This window comes from Centrocercus urophasianus, unplaced genomic scaffold, assembly GCF_019232065.1.
Source record: "Centrocercus urophasianus isolate 14NV4802_14NV808 unplaced genomic scaffold, USGS_Curo_1.0 seq_56, whole genome shotgun sequence".
Classification (NCBI taxonomy): domain Eukaryota; kingdom Metazoa; phylum Chordata; class Aves; order Galliformes; family Phasianidae; genus Centrocercus; species Centrocercus urophasianus.
The window spans coordinates 784312-803360 of record NW_024885155.1 but is presented as its reverse complement, the minus strand read 5'-3'; the positions used below and the strand labels follow the sequence as shown (position 1 = coordinate 803360).

At 55.6% G+C, this 19049-nt stretch overlaps 2 protein-coding genes across 2 annotated transcripts; one reads left to right on the top strand and one right to left on the bottom strand.

The window, feature by feature from the left end:
• Positions 1 to 503: 503 nt before the first annotated feature.
• Positions 504 to 4388, bottom strand: FGF22 (fibroblast growth factor 22). The gene is made up of 4 exons (XM_042835935.1): positions 4334 to 4388; positions 3477 to 3944; positions 936 to 1039; positions 504 to 765 (listed from the first exon to the last, which is right to left on the bottom strand). The coding sequence occupies exons 1-4, from the start codon at positions 4386 to 4388 to the stop codon at positions 571 to 573; spliced, it is 822 nt and encodes a 273-aa protein (XP_042691869.1). The 3' UTR covers positions 504 to 570.
• POLRMT (RNA polymerase mitochondrial) lies at positions 4389 to 18649 on the top strand. The gene is made up of 21 exons (XM_042835942.1): positions 4389 to 4465; positions 4675 to 4770; positions 5325 to 5980; positions 6338 to 6468; positions 7965 to 8151; positions 8313 to 8462; positions 8616 to 8783; positions 9103 to 9273; positions 9496 to 9735; positions 9972 to 10751; positions 11215 to 11337; positions 12951 to 13073; positions 13909 to 14085; positions 14460 to 14546; positions 14817 to 14930; positions 15618 to 15670; positions 15928 to 16026; positions 16138 to 16210; positions 16696 to 16778; positions 17321 to 17391; positions 18099 to 18649. The coding sequence occupies exons 1-21, from the start codon at positions 4408 to 4410 to the stop codon at positions 18146 to 18148; spliced, it is 3690 nt and encodes a 1229-aa protein (XP_042691876.1). The 5' UTR covers positions 4389 to 4407; the 3' UTR covers positions 18149 to 18649.
• The last annotated feature ends 400 nt before the right edge of the window (positions 18650 to 19049 follow it).

Below are 19049 nucleotides of genomic sequence, written 5' to 3'. Positions count from 1 at the left end.
TTCCCTTTCCATCCCTGAAACACCACTTGCTGCCTTTTCCTATGGTTAGATTTGGGGCTGAGCAATGTCCTTGCCCACACACTCAGGTGTGGGCTGGGAAGAGAAGGGAGGATGCCAAGGTCTGTATCTCCCAACCCAGGGCAGCACCTCGAGGCTGAAGGAGCCCACGAGCACCAGCATCGCACTGCCACAGCTTGCTGCCCCTTGCCACGAACACAGCTTTAATTTCCACGAGACACCAATCAAACACAGCCCCAGCATCTCCCAGCCCTGCAGCCACTCTCCCCTTGCAGAGATGCTGTCAGCAGGGCAGGAAGCCAGGACAGCATCAGCTCCATCCACGGTGGGTGTGTGCCTCAGGTTGGACACGTGCAGGGACACCGAGCAGAGCCCCAGCACGGCTCTGCACGCTGAGTCTGGACCTTTTGCCATCCACATCCATCCTCCACCACGCAGTTGAAAAACAAAGCAATAAATAGCAATATATAGATATGTACATATATAAAATAGCCTTTTCCCCCCCCATTTTTTCTTTTCCTACAGGACTGTCCAGGAGCCACACTGCAGGGCTCAGCTGACGAGCATAGGGAGGAAGTGGGTGGAGAGGTGCTGCCGGCGCGTCTTGCCCCCTCGCCGCGGCCTCCCTTTGCTATTGAGAGAGAGGAACATGGGGCGGCCCCGGTGCCGCCAGCGCAGCGAGGCGTAGGTGTTGTAGCCATTCTCCTCAATGCGTTCCGTGAACTTGCAGTTGGGGCTGAACTCCTTCTGGCAGAGGAGGGAAGGGGGTGAGCAGGGTGAGGGCTCCGCGAGTGCCGTCCCCTATGGGGAGTAGGGGGAGCAAGCATGGGTGCCGGCCCCGGTGGGTGCAGGATCTCCCCGCTCTGGCTCCGCCCCGCACCTCCAATGCCAGCCATGGGATGCGGAACCTGACCTACCGACCCGTAGAGCTGCCCCTGTTTGTTCATGGCCAGGTAGAAGCCGGTGTGCACCGCCCGGATGGCCACAACGCCGACACGCACAGACCGGATCTCGACGATGCCTGCGGGGCGGGGAAGCGCTGCTGTGAGATGGGCCACCTCCTGCAAGGACCCTTCCCCCGCTGCCCACAAGGTGTCACCACACAGGGACAGCACCGTCGACCCCAAAAAAGTGCCACCGCGGAACCTCACCCAGTGCAGGAGCTGGGAAGATGGACGGATGGATGGATGGATGGATGCTGTCCCAATGGAGGGACGGTGGGGAGCAAGGGTTGTGTGTTCGAGGGAGAACCCCATCATCCAGGAGGGTTTGCCCTTTATTCCCATCCTCCCTTGTGCCCAGCTGCCCCTGGGAGCAGAGCTCTGCTGGAATGAAGCCAAGCTGCAGCTCCGCGTGCCTGGAACCAACTGTCAGCCTTTGCCCCCTGCTCACTTCATGGTTGTTCTCCCTGAATCAGCAGCTGATCCTCTGCCCAACACATGCTGTGAAGCCCCAGGGATCCAGCTCGGCTCTTAGACCACTCATCCCATTGCTGGGGGTGCTGCCTGTGCTCACCAGTGCTGCTTGCCTGGCTGGGACCAGCATGGATATGGGGACCTAGGTGGGGACTGCAGGATGCAGCAGCCCTGGGCTTGGCCCCACAGCATGTGCTCGACTAAAGGTGCGTGTACCCAGCCCGTGGATCTCGGTCAGAGCCGTTAATGGGAAAGGCATGTGGTCAGACCAGGTGGATTTTAGCATGGAAACACCCAGAGCAATGCCAGGAACTCTCCGGATTCTTCCTCCCTCTCTTCCTCTGCACCAACCAGAGCTGTCAGCCTGACCCCATCCCTGTTGTACGTGGGGAGCCCCACAGAGGCTCTGGGTGGCTCACAGCACATAGAGTGCCACAGCCTCTCGGCAGACCTTCTGCAAGACCTCACCCACCCACCGCAGGCTGAGGCATCCACTGGGCCACTGTGATGCTGCTGGGAGAGGATGGGGCTGGATATGGCACAAGGACAAGCTGAGTGCTGTGCAGAGCTCAGTGCTGAGTGCTACAGGATGATACTGAGGGGGGATGTTCAGCCCAGCCACCAGCACACGTGTTGTGGTCCAGCATGTCCCAGCACAGCAAAGCCATTAACAGGCAAGTGGGGAGAGGTTGAGAAAATGCCTGCAAATCCATCTCAGTTTATCGCTGTCTGGAGCTGCTGCTATTTATATCAAAGGACTTTTGCTTCTCTAAAAATAACCCCACTTTGCTATTCCCAGTGCTTAGTAGGGCAGAGCCACGCTTTGCTGATGGGTACCCAGGGAAATGCTCAGCTCCATGCAGGCTGTGATGGGGCCAGGGAGGAACATCAGGAAACAGCCCTCAGCCCCTCATAGGGCTCCAGGCCAGCACTGGGCTGGGTGTGGGGCATGAGGATAAAAAGCCCTACTCCAGCCACTGGTAGGGCTGGGCTGGTGGCTGCCAGGAGAGCTGGGGAGCAGAACCCAAGCCCAACCCAGGCACAGGTTATCTGCAGCTCCAATAACCAGAGTGAGCCTGATGTGACAGCCTGGAGCCTGCCAGGCCCTATTGCCACACGGCCAAGAGAAGGCGTGGGGTAGCTGGCAGCATGCCTGGTTGGGCTCCCAGCAGCTCTTGGTACCACAACAGGGCTCTCCACGAGCAGCTGTCCCAGTTGGGCCGGGCTCCTTCCCACCATAGGTGGGTGGCATCCTCTCCGATGTGAGACAGAGATGGGCCGTGCTTTTGGGTCACACGTCATCATTGGTGCTGTCCCAACTGAATCCTTACTTGCAGGGCTTGGACTATATTAGGCTGAGCACCACCGTGCAGACCTCAGGCAGCTCACAGGGACCTGCACTGCTCCTAAACTGCCTCCAGCAATTCTGACTGCAAGGAACCATGGCTGCCCTGCAGCCAATAGGATATCCTGTGCTCCCCTCCACTCATGGACCCTGGAGCATCGCCCCTAAGTCCTCTCCAGCCCTCTTCCTCCTCAGCCCTTCTCCTTCCCAAGACACTGATGGGAATGATGCGTATGGATCCCCCAGGTCCATTCTGGATGAGGATGACCCCAAATGCAGACAGTTATTTGCTGATGGTAACAGATGGGGGGACGAGAGACCCCTAGGTCTCCACTGACACTGGGCACTGTTGGCAAAGTGAACCCCTGTTCCTGGAGGTCAGTGGTGTCAGTTCACCTGCTGACTCTGGGCTGAGAAGGAACCAGCAGCCGTTCCAGCTTGAACCCTCGGGGCAGCAGGGTCCGGTGGCTTTGGACAGGGCTGTCTCCAACCAACTCCGGGCCGCAGGACCCGTGGCTCTGCCAATGGAGGATACGGCGCAGCCCCTGACCCCACTCTAACGCGGCGAGGTTGGAAAACAGCGGCAGAACGGGACCCGGCTCTCCCCGATCCGCCGCGCCTTCAGGCTCGGCTCCGGGACCCATTGAGGAGAGGGCGGTCCCGGTCCCGGCGCACGTCCCGGCCCCGACCCCACTCACTGCCCGGCCGCTCCCTCCAGCGCGTCCCCTCCACTCCGCCGCCGCCGTCGATGCTCAGGAAGAATCGGGTGGCGGAGAAGAGCCGCCGGCAGCGCACGTCGCCTTCCAAATGCCCGTAGCTGCGGGGGGGCCGCCGGCCGCCCCAAACGGAGCTGTCCGGTCCCGGCCCCGCCAGCACGGCGAGCGCCCCAGCGAGGCAGGCAGCGAGAGCGGCGGGACCCCCGCGCCTCATGGCGGCGGCCGCCGGGAGGGTGGTGGGGCGCAGCGAGTCGCTGCGCGGCTCCGGGCCATGGCCGCGGCCACCGGCGAGCGGCCCCGACGGCGCGGGCGGCAGCAGCGGCGGTGAATGGGCGGGGCGAGGCGGGGCAGAGGGGCGGGGTCTCTCATTCATAAATCCGTACGAGTTGGGGGGTGGGGACCCGACGGCTGTCTCTGCGTCCGCTTCGCTTTCGATCCCGTTCTGGGAGGCTTCCGAAGGATTTGGGGGCTCTCCGCCCTGCTGTCCTCATCCCCCGGTCCCGCTTCAGGGCTCGGTTTCCCCGTGGGTGCGCACAGCACCGCGGAGCAGCCCTCCCAGCACAGTCCCGAGGTCTGCTCCATACTCCCCGAGCAGCATCACGGGCTCAGAAACGCTCCGTGTGCGAACCGAGCCGGGCTCACCCCGTTCCGTGCCCATCCCGCGCTGTGCCGTGCCCCCGCTCCGCTCCCGCCCCGTCAGTTCGCACCGCCCAGCCCGCGGCCGCCAGGGGGTGCGAGGCTGGGGAACGGGGGGGGGGAATGGGGTGCGGGGGGGTGGGGAGAGGGAAAACGGCGCTGCCGCGGTGCGTTGTGGGAGTTGTAGTGCGGAATGGAGGTACCGCTCCCGTCAGGCTGCGCGCCGCGCCTGCGCAGTGAGGGCGGGCGGCGCGGCATGGCGGCGTAGTGGGGCAGCATGGCGCTGCTGAGGCTGCGGGCGGCGCTGCTGGGCCCGGCCCGGCTGAGGAGCGGCGGTGAGAGGCCGGGAATGGGGCTGGGGGGAGAGGTGCGGGGCGGGTGGGTGCAGCCGAGGCAGATCGGGATTTGAGGATGCTGGTGGTGCTGCTTAGGGCCGGGTCGGGGCCTAGGCTGGTGGTACTGAGGGAGCCCCGCTGATCTGAGGGGGTCCGGCTGTGGTGTGGGGGTGATGGGAGCCTCCTCTCAACGTCCTGTTCTGTTGCAGGGATCCCATGGAGCGTCCTCAGGTGTTACACCTCGGCCAGCGCCAAGGAAAAGGCGAGGAGAAACGCCGTCTGTGAGAGGACGGAGCTGCTGGAAGGTGAGCAGGGTTTCCTAGAAGAGCTGCAGGGCTCTCCTTCATTCGGTGTCCTGGGATTGGGGGGGGTTGGAAATGCTCATGACCTGCTGAAGGATGTGAGGCAGAGTTGTTGGCCTCCCTGAGCAAGGCCTGTCCTGTCCCAAGGCCTTCAGAGAGCATTGGGCTACCGTACAAATGCAGGTGGTCTTAAGGGGTTGTAGAAAAGTGGTTCCCATGCCCTAGGAGGGCCCTGCAGGCTGCCCCAGAGTGAGTTCTGCCTCGATGAAGGTATGAGCTGGTGGTTTTTCCCTTGCAGTGACATTATTCAGTTCCCCTGGATGCTGGAGCAAACCACAGTTGATAGGTGGTTCCCAGAAAGGTGTGGTCAGAGCAGCTGGTTGCTGAGTGCTGCTGGGATGGGTGGGTTGGTTAAGCAGGGAGAAAGTCTTTGTGTCACCTTCTTCATCACCTCATTCCTGAGCACGTTTCTGCCAGAAGTGAGGTGCTGGGTAGGACCCAGACTTTTGCTGAGTCTCACATCTCTTCGTCTCTGTCCTGGCTGTGTTTCCTGGCAGTGCTGAAAGCTCGAGTGAAGCAACTCCAAACCAGTAACATCCCAGAGGTGACAATCAACAAAGTGGAACTGGCGCCGCTACAGAGCAACAGGCAGCAGGACCTGCTGCAGAAAGCAAACACAGCAGTGGAGCACGTGGTCCCCAGGCAGTCCAGCAGCTGGACAGAAAAGCTGAAGAAGGAAATGTACATCCGGCAGCTGAAGGTGGAGAAGAAGCTGTCCATTGCAGCCTCTCAGATGACTCTAGAGGGCCAGCCCAAGGTCAAAACAAAAGTCAAGGTGAAGACAAAGGTGAAAGCAAAGGCAAAGACAAAGATCAAAGCCAAGAACAGCCAGAAGAGTCCAAAGGCTACAGCGAGTACTTCCAGAAACCAGAGTGATGCTGGTCCCAGCAGTGCCAACACCTGCCATAAGCCCAGGGTGGAAGAAATGAAGCGAGATGTGAAAGCACAGAAGCTTCAACGTGTGCATGAGGATAGGAGCAGCCAGCGCAAGATCATGCAGCAGACCATCCAGTCTAATCTGGAGTGCTTCGTGTACTTACAGCAGCCAGAGGAGGCTGAGAAGTTCCTCCTGCTGTATCACAGCAACCCCATGAAAAGGAAGCTTTTGAATGTTGATGCATACAATGTGGTGATGCGTGGCTGGGCAAGAAAGGTATGGAGCTTTGGGGGCCTTCTGCTGCCCTTGTCTCGGTTGATCTTGGCCCTTTGGTGCCAGGCTTTCTGAGAGGCAAGGCTGGAGGTGTGCTGGCTGAGGTGGAAGAGCCCCACACTTGTAGAATCAGTAGTTGCAGTATGATTTCTCTGTTTGTCATATTTACCTTCAGCAGTTTTTGCTGAGATGGACAGAGCTGGGCTGAGGCCTCTGATCCCTGTGAGCTGGCTTTGAGGAGAGGAAGGGGGTGGGGTAATATGGATGTGACTCAACCAGAGAAGGAGCAGAGGGGTGTGAAGCTGTGGTTTGGTGCTGCTGGTGTCTGTTTCCACATCCTCCATCCCTTCTCATCCACAGGGCTGCTTGCACCGTGTCATCCATCTGCTATCCATGCTGGAGTCCATCAGCCTGCGGCCCAACCTGGACTCCTACGCAATACTGCTGGAGTGCATGACACAGAGCCAGTCATCCACCAAAGCCATCTGGAGGTAATGCACTTCTCTTCCCCCAGGCAGCCTCGTGCTCTGGGCAACATCTCTGCAGCTCCACTGTGCCACGAGGGCACGAACTGGGGACAGGAGGCACTGGCTCAGGGTAGGGAAAGCCTGCCTTGCTGTGTGCATGTCTGGGTGCTGTGGCATGGTTCTCACGGCCAGATTAAGGGGTTGGTTAGGGCTCTTTGAAATGTTTTCACCACCCTGGCTTAAGAGTTTGTCCAAGATCTTGTGGAGAAGGGAGATGTAGATGAAAACAGCTTGAATTCTGGACAAAGCTGTACCTGCTGCCAATGGGCTGCCAGTAGCCCCTCTCTAATCAGGTGCCCCTTGGTCCCGCACCCATTCTGGTGGGAATGTTTGTCCTGTTTGGCTCTCCATCAGTGTCCAGTAGGGTTAATTCCTCCATCCAGTCTGGTGGAGTCAGCATTTCCTGGCAGGATGAGCCAGACAGCAGATTTTTGTAGGCTCCCATTTCACTGTGTGACCAGGAGATTCAGATGGGTTTCATGGACCCATCTGAAAGGCTGAAGGTAGCCAGTGAAATCTCAGCCTCCGAGTGAATGACTTTCAGGTCAGCTGATGTAGAAAAAACTTGCGTTGCTTTTCCTGCTTAGGTGTGTGAGCGTTGCATAAGTACAGCAGTAAACGTGTAGGATTGTCAGGAGGCAAATATTTATAGCACATCTGCAGAGATTTGCCAGCTCCAAGCCTCATCAGAGTGTGTGCATTTTCACACAACTCCTTCTGTTTGCTGGTGCTGTGTCTGTGAGTGCTCTCCCAATTTGAAGTCAGGATGGACCAGTCTGCCCATGGCAGCAGTTGTTCACTGCCCCTTTGTCCAGGCTGTGACCATTACCTTGCATTCCCTTGTGCTGGACCAGGCTAGTGGGGATAGGAGGAGCATTTAAGGACGGAGGAGGCAACAAGGCAGCACCTTTTTTTTTCCCCCTCACAAAGGCAGTAGAGATCAGCCTCCCCATCCATGTGTGAAGGTGAAAGCTGCCTGTTCAGCAGCACTGTGGGCTGGAGGAGGTGGATGACTGACAGCTGTAACCTGAGGCTGGTGACCTTGCCAAGGACAGGCTGTACTCTGGAGGCAGCTCCCACCCCAGCAGCTCCTGCAGCCTGGAGATCTGTTTGCTGGTGTCTGGCTGCATGTGGCAGGCAGGGAGAGCTGGTGTGCTGCAGGTTTCCCATTGCTGCAGCACTCTCCCTCCTATCTGGTTCTGGGCAGGCATCAGCACAATGAGGTTCAAGTTGCTACAAGATTTGTCCTGTGCTGTGTCTCACGTGGGCCCAAGTGACTTTGTTTAGGGACAAAGTGAGGTAGGAGCAGCCTGATACAGACAAGGCCCTTGGATCCTGAGGAGGGAGCATCAACATGTTTTCTCCACGCTTAGTCTTCTGTTTGTAAACTGCTCCTTCCCTCATTGTATGCTGGTTCCTGTCCATGTGCACACAGTCCTGTCTCATCTGCCTCCCCTCAGGTGTGTGCAACACCTGAAGAAAGATGGCTTCCACGTGGATGAGCTCTTCCAAAAATGCCTTTTTGAGGGAGATGAGAAGGAGAAGGTGCTGAAGGCCATCAGGATTATCCAGCCTGACTACCAGCTGCCTCCTCCACCCAAACCTGAGATCTGCAAGGCTGCTCTGCTCAAGAACTTCTACTCTGAGGTAAGCCACTGAACTCACAGATATTTCTGCTGAGTGGGGAGTTGTTGCAGCTGGCCAGATGTATTCACAGATGTCTTCAGGATGCAATCAGGTCCAGCACAGGACTGTAATAGCTTCCTTTCCTCTGGCTTTTGGTACTTACTGCCTCACTCTTCTTGCAGAAGAAGATGGTGTCGTATCCCAAGCTGGATTTCTCTGTGCAGGAGCTGCGGGAGCGCTTCCAGCAGCAGCTGGAGATGGAGCTGAACAGCACCATAACCATCGAGTCAGTGGAGTCAACCAAACCTGTGACTCCACAAGCCATCAAAGCAGTAAATATCAGGGTGTCTGAAGAGGTGGAGGGCACTTCAGTCCGCAGGGTTTCTGTGGGGAAGACCTGCAGGGTTGTACCCTTAAAGTGGGAGGGTTTCCTGGTGATGCACTCTCCCCACAGTGTGACTCTTTTGCTTCCATTTCTTGTGCAGCGCCAGCAGTTGGCTGGCCTTCGTTCTCAGTGGCGTGATGCCATCCTCCAGGCCCTGCAGAAGTCAAAGCACAGCATGTCCCAGGTCAAGGCAACGTCAGGGCACAGCGTTCTCTACCCCTACCTGTGTCTGCTGCCTGATGAAGAGTATGTGGACATCATGATGCAGGTAAGACCCTGCCCCGACCCCAGTGAGATTTAGGAACGGGGCCTCCTGGGCAACCTTAGGGCCACCACAGTGCAGAAACAGAGCATGAATCTCAAGGTTTACCCAGGTTTTTAGGTACAGGCCCTGTCTGCACCCTGTGCTGAGCAGACAGAGAAGCTCTCCTCTGTTCTGGCCACGTTTCCTTCCTTACCTGCTCAGCATCATGGGAATCAGCATCTTCCTGTGTTCCCCAACAGGAACTTTAACTCCTGCTTTGTCTTTCTGCTCCGTTTTTCTCTTCCTCTTTCCTTAAGTCCCTCTTTGCCTTCCCCTTTCTCAGACTCTCAACAGCCTTTCTCCACAAGGAGAATCCCTGGCTGTCTTAGCCAGGGAGCTGGGCTCTAAAGTCTACAACAGATACCTCACCCAGAGGAAGCTGCACAGTGGCCAGCTCGAGAAGGTGCAGGAGATCTATGAGAACTACATTCACCTGCTGGCAAAGGATACCCAGGTAGGCTCTCCTTGGAGAGGGGTTCTCTTGGAGCCCGTGGGTTTCAGAGTGGAGGTGGGGTTGGATGGTTTGTGCATCCTCACATGCACAAAGTCCAGATTCTGATGCTGCAGAGGCCATATAAGAACTATCAGGCAGGGAGGCACGGAGGCAAGAAGGTCCATGGCAAGAAGCCATGCTCCAGGTACAGAGATCAACCTGACCTGATTTTTCCTCTCCCAGCCTAGTGAGTTCTTGCCACGTGAGTACTGGGAGAAGCTGGTGGCAGAAGCAGGCTATGGGCCTTCCCTGAACTTAAAGGACTGCAGCTGGCCATATGTGCTCCTGATGCGCCTGGGAATGTACTTGCTGGAGGTCCTGGTGCACGCTGTCAAGGTGCCCAGGAACACCCTTAACCCTCGCCTGCCATCCAAGCTTATCCCTGTCCTCTACCACATCTACTCCTTCCGCAGCAGCTGGCAGGTAAGTCTCATCCCCGGGGGCTTTGGGACATTGCAGATCACCTCTTCATGCTAACTGAGTCCTTGCAGGACCCTTTTCCCTTCGCCTTGCCTTTCTTTCTTAAGGAACACCTGGTTCTGTACAAACAGGGTGATTAGAGTGTTTGTTACACAGTTAGGAACTTGACCATGTGTTCTTCCAGGCTTCCCCCCGACTCTCCTACTGCTGACCTTCACTTCTCTGATTCTCCCCTCCAGGTTGGGCTGATAAAGCCCCATCCCATTTTCTCCCAGATTGTGTCGGACGCTGCAGAAGCCGTGCTGACCTTTAACTCCTCTGCCATACCCATGCTGTGCCCTCCTGTCCCCTGGACCTCCCCACACTTTGGTGCCTTTGTCCTGAGTGACACCAAACTGATGCGTTACGTGGATGGGGCCATCCAGCACCAGCAGCTCCTGGATCAGTGTCCCCAGGCAAACCTCCACCCTGTGCTGGATGCCTTGAACCAGCTGGGCAACTGTGCTTGGAAGATCAACCAGCCAGTGTTGGATATCATCATCTCCATCTTCAATGACAAAGGCAACGAGAAGCTGGACATCCCACCACCTGTCTCCGAGGCCCCCAAACCTCCTGTCTCTCCCAACAATTCTTCTGCCTTGCACAAGTCCCAGAAGCACGAGTTGTTGCTGTGCAAGAAGAAGGCAGCTGAGATGCACAGTTTGCGCATGGACGCGCTCTATAAGCTCTCCATTGCCAACTATGTCAGGGACAAAGTGTTTTGGTTTCCTCACAACATGGATTTCCGTGGCAGGACTTACCCTTGCCCACCTTATTTCAATCACTTGGGTAACGACGTCACTCGTGCCATCCTGCTCTTTGCAGAGGGAAGGCCTCTGGGGCCAAAGGGCCTCGACTGGCTGAAGATCCACCTCATTAACCTCACAGGGCTGAAGAAGAAGAACGCCTTGCAGGAGCGGTTGGATTATGCCAATGAAATCATGGAGGAGATCCTGGACTCTGCTGACCACCCGCTCACGGTGCGTGGGACTCAGAGTCACCAGGGAGATGCTTGAGCTGCAGCCAACCCTGAGCAGACTGGGAGTCTCCCAGCTGAACTGATTAACGAAAAAGCAGGGAAGTTCAACCCTGTTTGAGCTCAAGTAGGAGTTGTTCCAAACAGCTGAGAGGCATCAACGTTTTCTTTAATTTCAAAGGAGGCTTTAAGCGTTCCTCTTCTTTAGCATAGCTTCCAGGGAGTAAAATATAATGGAAATCTGATTAGCTTTGAATAAGCAACATCCTGAAAGATAGTGCTTTAAGGGGAAAAAGCAAAGCAGAAGCGTTGCAGAGTTTCCTGATGACCAAATTTCTGTCTGAAAACACAGTGCAGTGTTGGGGAGGTGGAGGCATGGTGAGAGGAGGTGCCTTGCCCAATGTTCCTAAGAGCCCAGGAGCTCACCTGCTGCCTCCTCCTGCTACTGTGTGCTTTGCTGTTCCCAGGGCAGGAAGTGGTGGATGAACACTGACGAACCCTGGCAAGTCTTGGCATGCTGCATGGAAATTGCCAAAGCCTCGAGGTCACCAAATCCAGCAGCCTTCATCTCTCATTTCCCAGTTCACCAGGTGGGTGCCTGGCAGATTTGCACAGCCTGGGTGGCTGAGCAAGGAGGAGAGTGGACAGGGCAGGGAGCTCAGGGCAGAGCAGAAGCATACAGCTGTATTATTTGTTAGGCTTTCCTAAGAAGCACAGCCTACAGGTATTTTGATTTGGAAACCCCAGTGACTGGCTGCTACATGCAGCCATGAATGAACCAATGCAGTTCAGTGCTGCTTTGCTTGCCTTCAGCCAAAGGCCTGCAGAGTGGGAACCAGGCCAGTCCTCTCTTATCCAGCTGTGGGATGGGGATTGGGAGTCTTTTGGGATATGGCTGGAGGCAAGCTGCTCTGCAGGAGCAAAAGATGGGAGGTGTGGACCTCTGAGGATAAATATGGGAATGGGTGGCAGCCTCCTGCATCTGGTGCCCTGATAAATCCCCCTGCTACATGGGAGACGGAGATTAATTCTTCTTCTGATGAGAGGGGTTTACATATTTATCTCGTTAGAAGATCTGATGGCCCTAACGAAGTGTGCAGGGGGAGAATGAAGATGTATTCTGCCAGGAGCAGTGGTCTGTAATGTACGTGAGACTGTCTCAGCTGAAGGGCTCTGATGATATTGTTATGACAACAAGAGATCAAGAGAGCAGCTGGGGGTGTGTGGAGGGTGCAGTTAATAGAATTCAAGCATTGACTTTTTCTGGAGGGCACAGGAGTCTGTTTCCACCTGAGTCATCAGTGCTTGGCTAATAGAGGCAGCTCTTCTGCAGTAGCAGGGCTGCCCAAGCACTGTCAGTTCTCCAGCTCGCTGCACTGCAGTGTGGGGAAGGAGGAGGAGGGATGAGAGCTGATCCTGCCAGCAGCTGCAGGCTGCCTTTGCTCAGGCAGAGCCTGAGAACAGGGGATGCAGGGCAGTCTTAAGCAGCAGCGTGGCTTCTGTGAGAAGTGTTTCTGCTGGTGCTGCCTGGGGGCAGCAGGACATTCCTGTGCTGTCATTCAGGTCCTGTTTGTCTCATCCTGGCTGATCTTGGTCCCAGGTGGGCTATCAGGCCAGCTGCTGTGACAAATTGATCTGTGTGTCTGACTGCAGCTTTAGGAAGGTTTGGGTGGGAGCTGGATTTCTCTCCTGTCAAAAGGATGTAGAGGCAGCATGGCTGGAGCTTTGGAGTCAGCTGAAGGCTTGCAGAAGGTTCTTCAGCTTGTCTCTGCGTGACTCCAGTCCTGTTCCTGGGTTTTCCAAGGTCTGTTTTGACTGTCAGCTTGTGGGACCACTTTTAGCATCCCAGACACGTTTGGTTTTCTTCAAATTTTCTGTATTTTATTGTGTCCATGGTGCTCTCTCTTAGAAAATTTATGGGTGGGGAGGCAGAGTGTTGTGAGTTTCTGTGGTTTTTTCTACAACTCCATAGACAACAGCAGATAACGGTGAGACCCAGACAGGAGCAAGATGGTTAGAAGTGAAATGGAAGCTGTTATAAACCTGGCCACTGCTTGGAGATCAGCTGCAAACCTGCCCAAAGAGTTGGGAAGAAAACAGCAGTAGCCTTTTTAGAGCCAGATGTCGTACTTCCATGGTTTTCCATTTTCTTTTATCCCTGTGTTAACACCTTGCTTCCACCCTGCTCTCTTCCCACACGCAGGATGGCTCTTGCAATGGTCTGCAGCACTACGCAGCGCTTGGCCGGGACCTTATAGGTGCAATCTCTGTCAATCTGATGCCTTGCAGTGTCCCTCAGGATGTCTACAGTGCGGTGGCCCAGCAGGTGAGGTGTGATGGGGAGGTGGGAAAATGTCCTTTTGGACGCTGCTCATCGCATAGAATCCTGAGGGAAAGGTTTGTGGTGAGACCAGCATACAGAAAGCTGACAGAATGTGGGCTGACTGGAGGCAGGATCTCCCCATCCCCAAATGGGGATCGTTGTATCAGCTGCAATGGGATCTGGCTGGAGATCTGTCCTGAGAAGTCCTGTGGGATTTCTGCTCCTGTCAGTTCTGACCTGAATCGAGTGAAGAGTGTTCCTCATCTCTTGTTAGCAGCTGTCTGGCCTGCAGGTTATATGGTTTTCTTCTTTTGAGCTGGGTAGGAGGGAGCAGGGAGGGATTCAGCCCTTGGCACTGATGCCAAGATGTCAGTTTTCTTGGCAAGACGTGATGAGAAATGAGCTTGCTGGGAAGTGTGCTGAGCCCAGCCAGACTCAGCTGTCTCTCCCTTCTGGAAATCCACATGTTTCACAGGGCAGCAGCACACCAGTGGCCAAGAGGGGCATGCATGGGGTGAGTGATTTCTCTCAGGGTGGCAGAGGCAGGAGAACCCAAATCCTGTGCTGCAGTGGCAGCGCCGTGTCCTTGTGATGCCTGGCACCACTCAGCAGTGGAAGGCCCTGGTTCCTGTGAGATCCAGGTGCCTCTGTGTTCTTTCTGCAGGTGATCTGTTACTCAGGGCAGTGAAGGTGGGCCATTGAGGTTGTGATGGGAGTTCAGGCAAGGCAGCACGCAGCTTGGAGGGGAGAGGGGGGGGTTCTCACAAGGTCCTTCAGCAGGGGACTTGGGCCAGCACACTGCTGTGGTTCTGACTCCCACTCCCACTCTGTTCCAAAGGTGGAGGAGTTTCGGAAGAAGGATGCTGAGGAAGGGTTGAGAATTGCCCAGGTGCTGGAAGGGTTCATTGGCCGCAAGGTGGTGAAGCAGACAGTGATGACGGTGGTTTATGGTGTCACACGTTATGGGGGGAGGCTGCAGATGGAGAAACGTCTGAAGGAGATTGAGTTCCCTGAGGTAAGAGGCATGCCACAGCCTCCCAGCAGTGTTTTCCTCGACTCAGTCCCTGCTGGGAGGGGTACCTGGACTACCCAGAGCTGTGGGATTCCCTCCTTCCTTGCCCTCTCCTTATTTTCCCAAATCTTAGCTGGCAAAGGATGTGCAGAACTGAACCTCCTATTCCTGCAGGAGGGGCTCTGGGGGAGAGCTGGCTGCCAGTGCTTATGGAAGTGGGCCCCTTGTCTCCAGCAGAGCTCTTGGAGACCTGCTACCATTTCTTGTAGCCACTGAGATGGGAGTTGCTCTCTTAGCTTACCCTAACTCTCATTACTTTGCTTTGCATCTTTTGCTGCCCCTTTGCCTCCTCCTCACTCTGCCTCTGATCTGTGCAGGAGTACCTATGGGAGGCATCTCACTACCTCGTAAGGCAGGTGTTTAATGGCATCAAGGAGATGTTCTCAGCGACTCGAGATATCCAGGTAAGGTGCCTCCTCTCTTTCCCCTTTCTTCTTCCCTTGTCCCCCCATACAAAGACAAGAGAAGGAAGGAGCTCCATGGGGTCCTGACCCAAAGAGAATCCTGTCCCAGCCCAGAGGTGCGGGGTTGTGCCTAGTGATGGACCAGGCTCTCCCATAAGAGCTACACTCAGTCTGGCAGGAATTTGGACTTGTGCTGGGAGGGGATGAGGTCTATCCAGCTGTGTGTGTACTAACTTCAGCTACTTTCTTCCCTGCTTCCCTCTGCCCAAGAACTGGCTGACGGAGAGCGCCAAGCTCATTGCACAGTCAGGACGCACAGTGGAGTGGGTCACCCCGCTGGGTCTCCCCATCGTGCAGCCCTACTATCGGATCAAGCCCACTGTGGTGAGTGTATGGTGGTGGGACGAAGGTATTCATCCACCCAGGTGTGAGGAGCAGGGCAAAGAGCAGCAGACCTCGAAGCAGTCAGCACAAGGCCAGCCAGTTTGCATCGCCTGCAGGTGAACTCGCAGAGAAGATAGGATTCGGGTGTGCAGGCACATCCTCCAGCCTCATCACAGAGACTGGAGAGTGTGGGCGTGCTGCTGAGGAATCTGCTGCTCCCATCCCACTCAGGCAGCTGGGGCACAGACCCATTCTCTGCATTGAGCAGCCCTCCTCGGGGCTCGCGTGATTCAGTCTCGCTGCTCTCGCCTCCCACACGCTGCTGCACTGACTCACAGCTCCCCATCCTGTCTCATCCCATCCTCACAGCCACTCTCCTGCAACCTCACGTTGGCCATGTAGGGATGGAGCGGGCAGGTGCCTCCCACCTCCAGGAAATCTCTTCTCAGCCCCTGCAGGAGTGAATCAGCATCTCCTTAGGAAGGGGTGAAGGATGCTTGCCAGCATCCTTTGGAGGGGAAGCAGGCAAAGTGCCACTGGGAAATGGCAGCTGCCACAGTGACTGGAATGCCTTGCCAACATCCCCATCTAGGAAAGATGTTTCCTGCAGAGCGTGGAATACCTTGTTGGCATGATCCCCTCCCAGAATTCAGCAGCAGTGCTGATCACCTTTCTCTTCCCCCGCAGTTGACTTGCAGCATGCAGAACTTGAGTGTGAAAAACTCCAGCAACAACAACCAGTAAGTATGAACCCATGGTTTTCACTGAGCTTCTGCTGCCTCAGTCTGTGCTCTGGGGATAAAACCTTCCCATCAGTGGAACCTGCCAAATTGTTCCAAAGTTCCTGATATTCCTCTGAGCCATGGAAAGTCAGCTGGAGGAGCTGGGGCCCATCAGGGCTGCCCCATCACCCCAAATCTTGGCTGGCTCTGCCCTGGCTCACATCCTGAGCCCTGAGCATGCCCCAGCTCCTCCCCTGTCCCATTCTGTGCTGCAGGAAGCCTGATACAGTGAAGCAGAAAAATGCCTTCCCACCCAACTTCATCCATTCCCTGGACTCAACCCACATGATGCTCACGGCTCTGCATTGCTTCAGGTAGGGAGCAGGGTTCTTGCCTGAGCTCTGCTGAGGGATCATCAGCAGGGCGTCACGGCAGAGAGCTGGAGCTCTCAGCACTACTTCATGGCCCTTTCTGCTGCCTCTCAGGCAGGGTCTGACCTTTGTCTCAGTCCATGATTGCTACTGGACTCATGCACTCACTGTGGACATCATGAACAAGGTAAAAGTCTCCTTCCAAATCCTTTGTGAGCAGTGATCTTGCTGATCTGTCCTCTGGGCACTTGCCAGCCCTTGCCTCCCCTGGGCTTTGCTCCATAGTCTGTTTTATTTACCCAAGCATGGTGAACCTGGGATGCTTACTGGTGGTTGCAGATGATTTCCTGGTGCTGCAGCCCCCCCTCCTCACAGCCTTCAGCTGGGTGCAGGGCAGATTCAGCTCTAAACTGCATGAAGCAGAGTCAGTGCCTCTCTCTTGCCCTGGGCTCTCTGGAAGTGCTGCAGGGCTGTTGTGCAATGGACTGATAAATGGGGGTCGGCTTCTGCTTCCCACGCAACTCCTTTCAGATTTGTCTGATAGTTTTCCCCCCCTTCTCACTCTTGCCCACTGCTTTCCCTCCTTTTACCTCTGACTTGGCTGAGAAGCACTGAGGGGAAAGAGGGGAAAATGCCTGTTAACCTGCAGCTCACCATTGCTCCCTGGATCAGATCTGTCGGCAGCAGTTCGTGGCTCTGCACAGCCAGAAGATCCTGGAGGATCTGTCCAAATTCATGCTGAAGAATTACTGCAGGTATTGCTTGCATCCAGCCCTCACTCTCCTTCCCATGCTGAGTCCCCACCCCAAGGTTGCTGTGCCTGCTGCTCCCAGGTTATGTCATCTGCCTGGGGGTTGTTCTCAAGGGAAGCTCTGCTTCCTTCTCAACTGACACCTGAGTTGCCTTAAATCTCAGCATGGAACACAAGGTATATCTGCATCCTTCTGCTGCAGAACTGAAGTAGAAGTCAGTGCTTGTAACTTTCTGTGGGCCTGGGGTGGGCCGTGATGTATGTGCCTTGGTTCCCACACTGAACAAGGCAATAAGGAGTGGTGATGATGAGCACTGCTTTGGGCCAAGTGTGCAAACCTCGTTTATCACCACCAGAACCAAATGAAAGCAGACATCCTCAGATCTGAAGTGCCTGTATTTGGGGCTGGGCTCCTGCTGCCATGGGGTGTGCAGTGCTTTGGAAGAGCTGAATCTTGTTGTCAAGATATTATGCTGGGGAATGGAGGAGGGAGAACCTTCTCCCAGACCCCCCCTTGCTCACTGGCTTTCCATCTGGTTCACGCAGCCCTGACAGAGAAAGCAGAGCCCTTTGGCAGAAGAAGCTGATGGAGCAGCTGTCAAACGTTCCCAAAACAGGTAGGAGCACAGGATGGGAACTGCGAAGCTCAGAGGAAGTTTGGAAATGAGGGAGAGAGGTCCCCAAAATCTCTGAGCTCATGTAGACAGCTCCTGAACTGTAACATCCCTGCAAATGGCCCCTGCCTTCCCCAGAGCTTTGCCCCTGAGGTTTCCCCTAGATTGACCCAGCTCATGCTGTCCCCTGTCTTGCTGCTCTTTGCCCATCTGTTTCCAACCACGAAACATTTGCCTGGAGCTGGGACTGAGACTCAGTATCGTAATTAGCAGGATCTAGATGATATACATGCAATGGGATTAAGGCAGTTAGTTAGCTTGACTCCTCCTAATCTCTTGGCTGTGCCTCTGCCAGACCATCTGGCTAACCTTTGTTCTGCCTTTGCAAAATAAAGCAGCCCAGCTAAGTGCTGGCCTTTGCCACTGAGCAGCTGTTGCGGTCTGTCCCAGAGGCAGCGGTGGTTTGTACTGGAGCCGTGCCGTCTCCTCTTCCTTCCCTGCTGCTGTTATCTGTCTCACTGTTCCTACCACTGCCCCAGATATCCCAGATAAATCTGCATGGATATCAGACCTCTGAGATCCCTGCAGCAGAGCCTGAGCCCAAGTAGTTCTGTGCAGGAAGCAAAAGCTGGGCTTAGGCGAATTCTCTCCCAGTTGCCCCCATCTCCATCAGGCTCTGCTCTGACTGTAATCTATCTTGCTTCTCACAGGGGAATTCAACCTGAACAAAGTAATAGACTCCACCTATTTCTTCAGCTGAGCCCCAGCAGCCAGCGGAGCCTTGGACCACCTCTGGACTAAGGCTGCCTAGAGGTGATGGTAGGCACTGGCCCACAAAGCTCTGCTGTCCTGCAGCTCATGGGGGAACAGCTGTCAGCCCAGCAAAACACACAGGAACAAAATGGAGATGCTGGGGGCAAAGTGGGACTGCTGGAGGAGTGCAGGAGCAGCTGTGGGGGGCTGCTGGAGTTAGGGGTGAGTCTGTGCTATTTGCTGCTACTGCCTGTGTCCCAGCCAAGGATCTGGAGAGGGCTGCAGTGTGGGATCAGGGATTAGGTGGGGTTGGCTTTCTGCAATCCTCACCCTGACGTAAGATGTCTGTGCTACTGCTGCCAGCTCCAGAGCTGGCTTGGCTGTCACCTGTGTCCCTTGCCAGGAATGTGTTCAAATTCTGCTTGCTGGGTCTCAGGCAGAGGAAGAAATCACTAGCTCAGGGGTGGAGATGTACAGTACTGTAAATAAAATGTTTTTCGAAATATGAGGTGGGAAGTTCATCCTTCTCAGCATCTTTGTCGTGGGGTGCCTGGACTCTTCCATCGTGGGACTGATTTCTCCCCAGGCTGCCACTGTTTGCTGACAGGTTGGGGTTCAGTTATTCACAGGGTCATCACAGCAAAATTGGAGGTGAAACTGTCCTGCTGTGTTTGTTGTCTACATGGAGGGGCTGGTTGCAACTGCTGGGCTCTTACATTTTTAGCCAGGAGCCTCCTGTGGCCGCTTCTGCAGGGCTCTGTTTGTTTCCATCTCCTGCAGTAACTGATGCTTGGGGGCTCCGTGTACCCTGTGCTTCTCATTCCCCGTTGCTGCCCAGCTGGTGCTGGCAGGGAAGCATCTCTTAAAGGGCAGACTTCCCTCCTGCAGCCCGGGTTGTGGCCACTGGC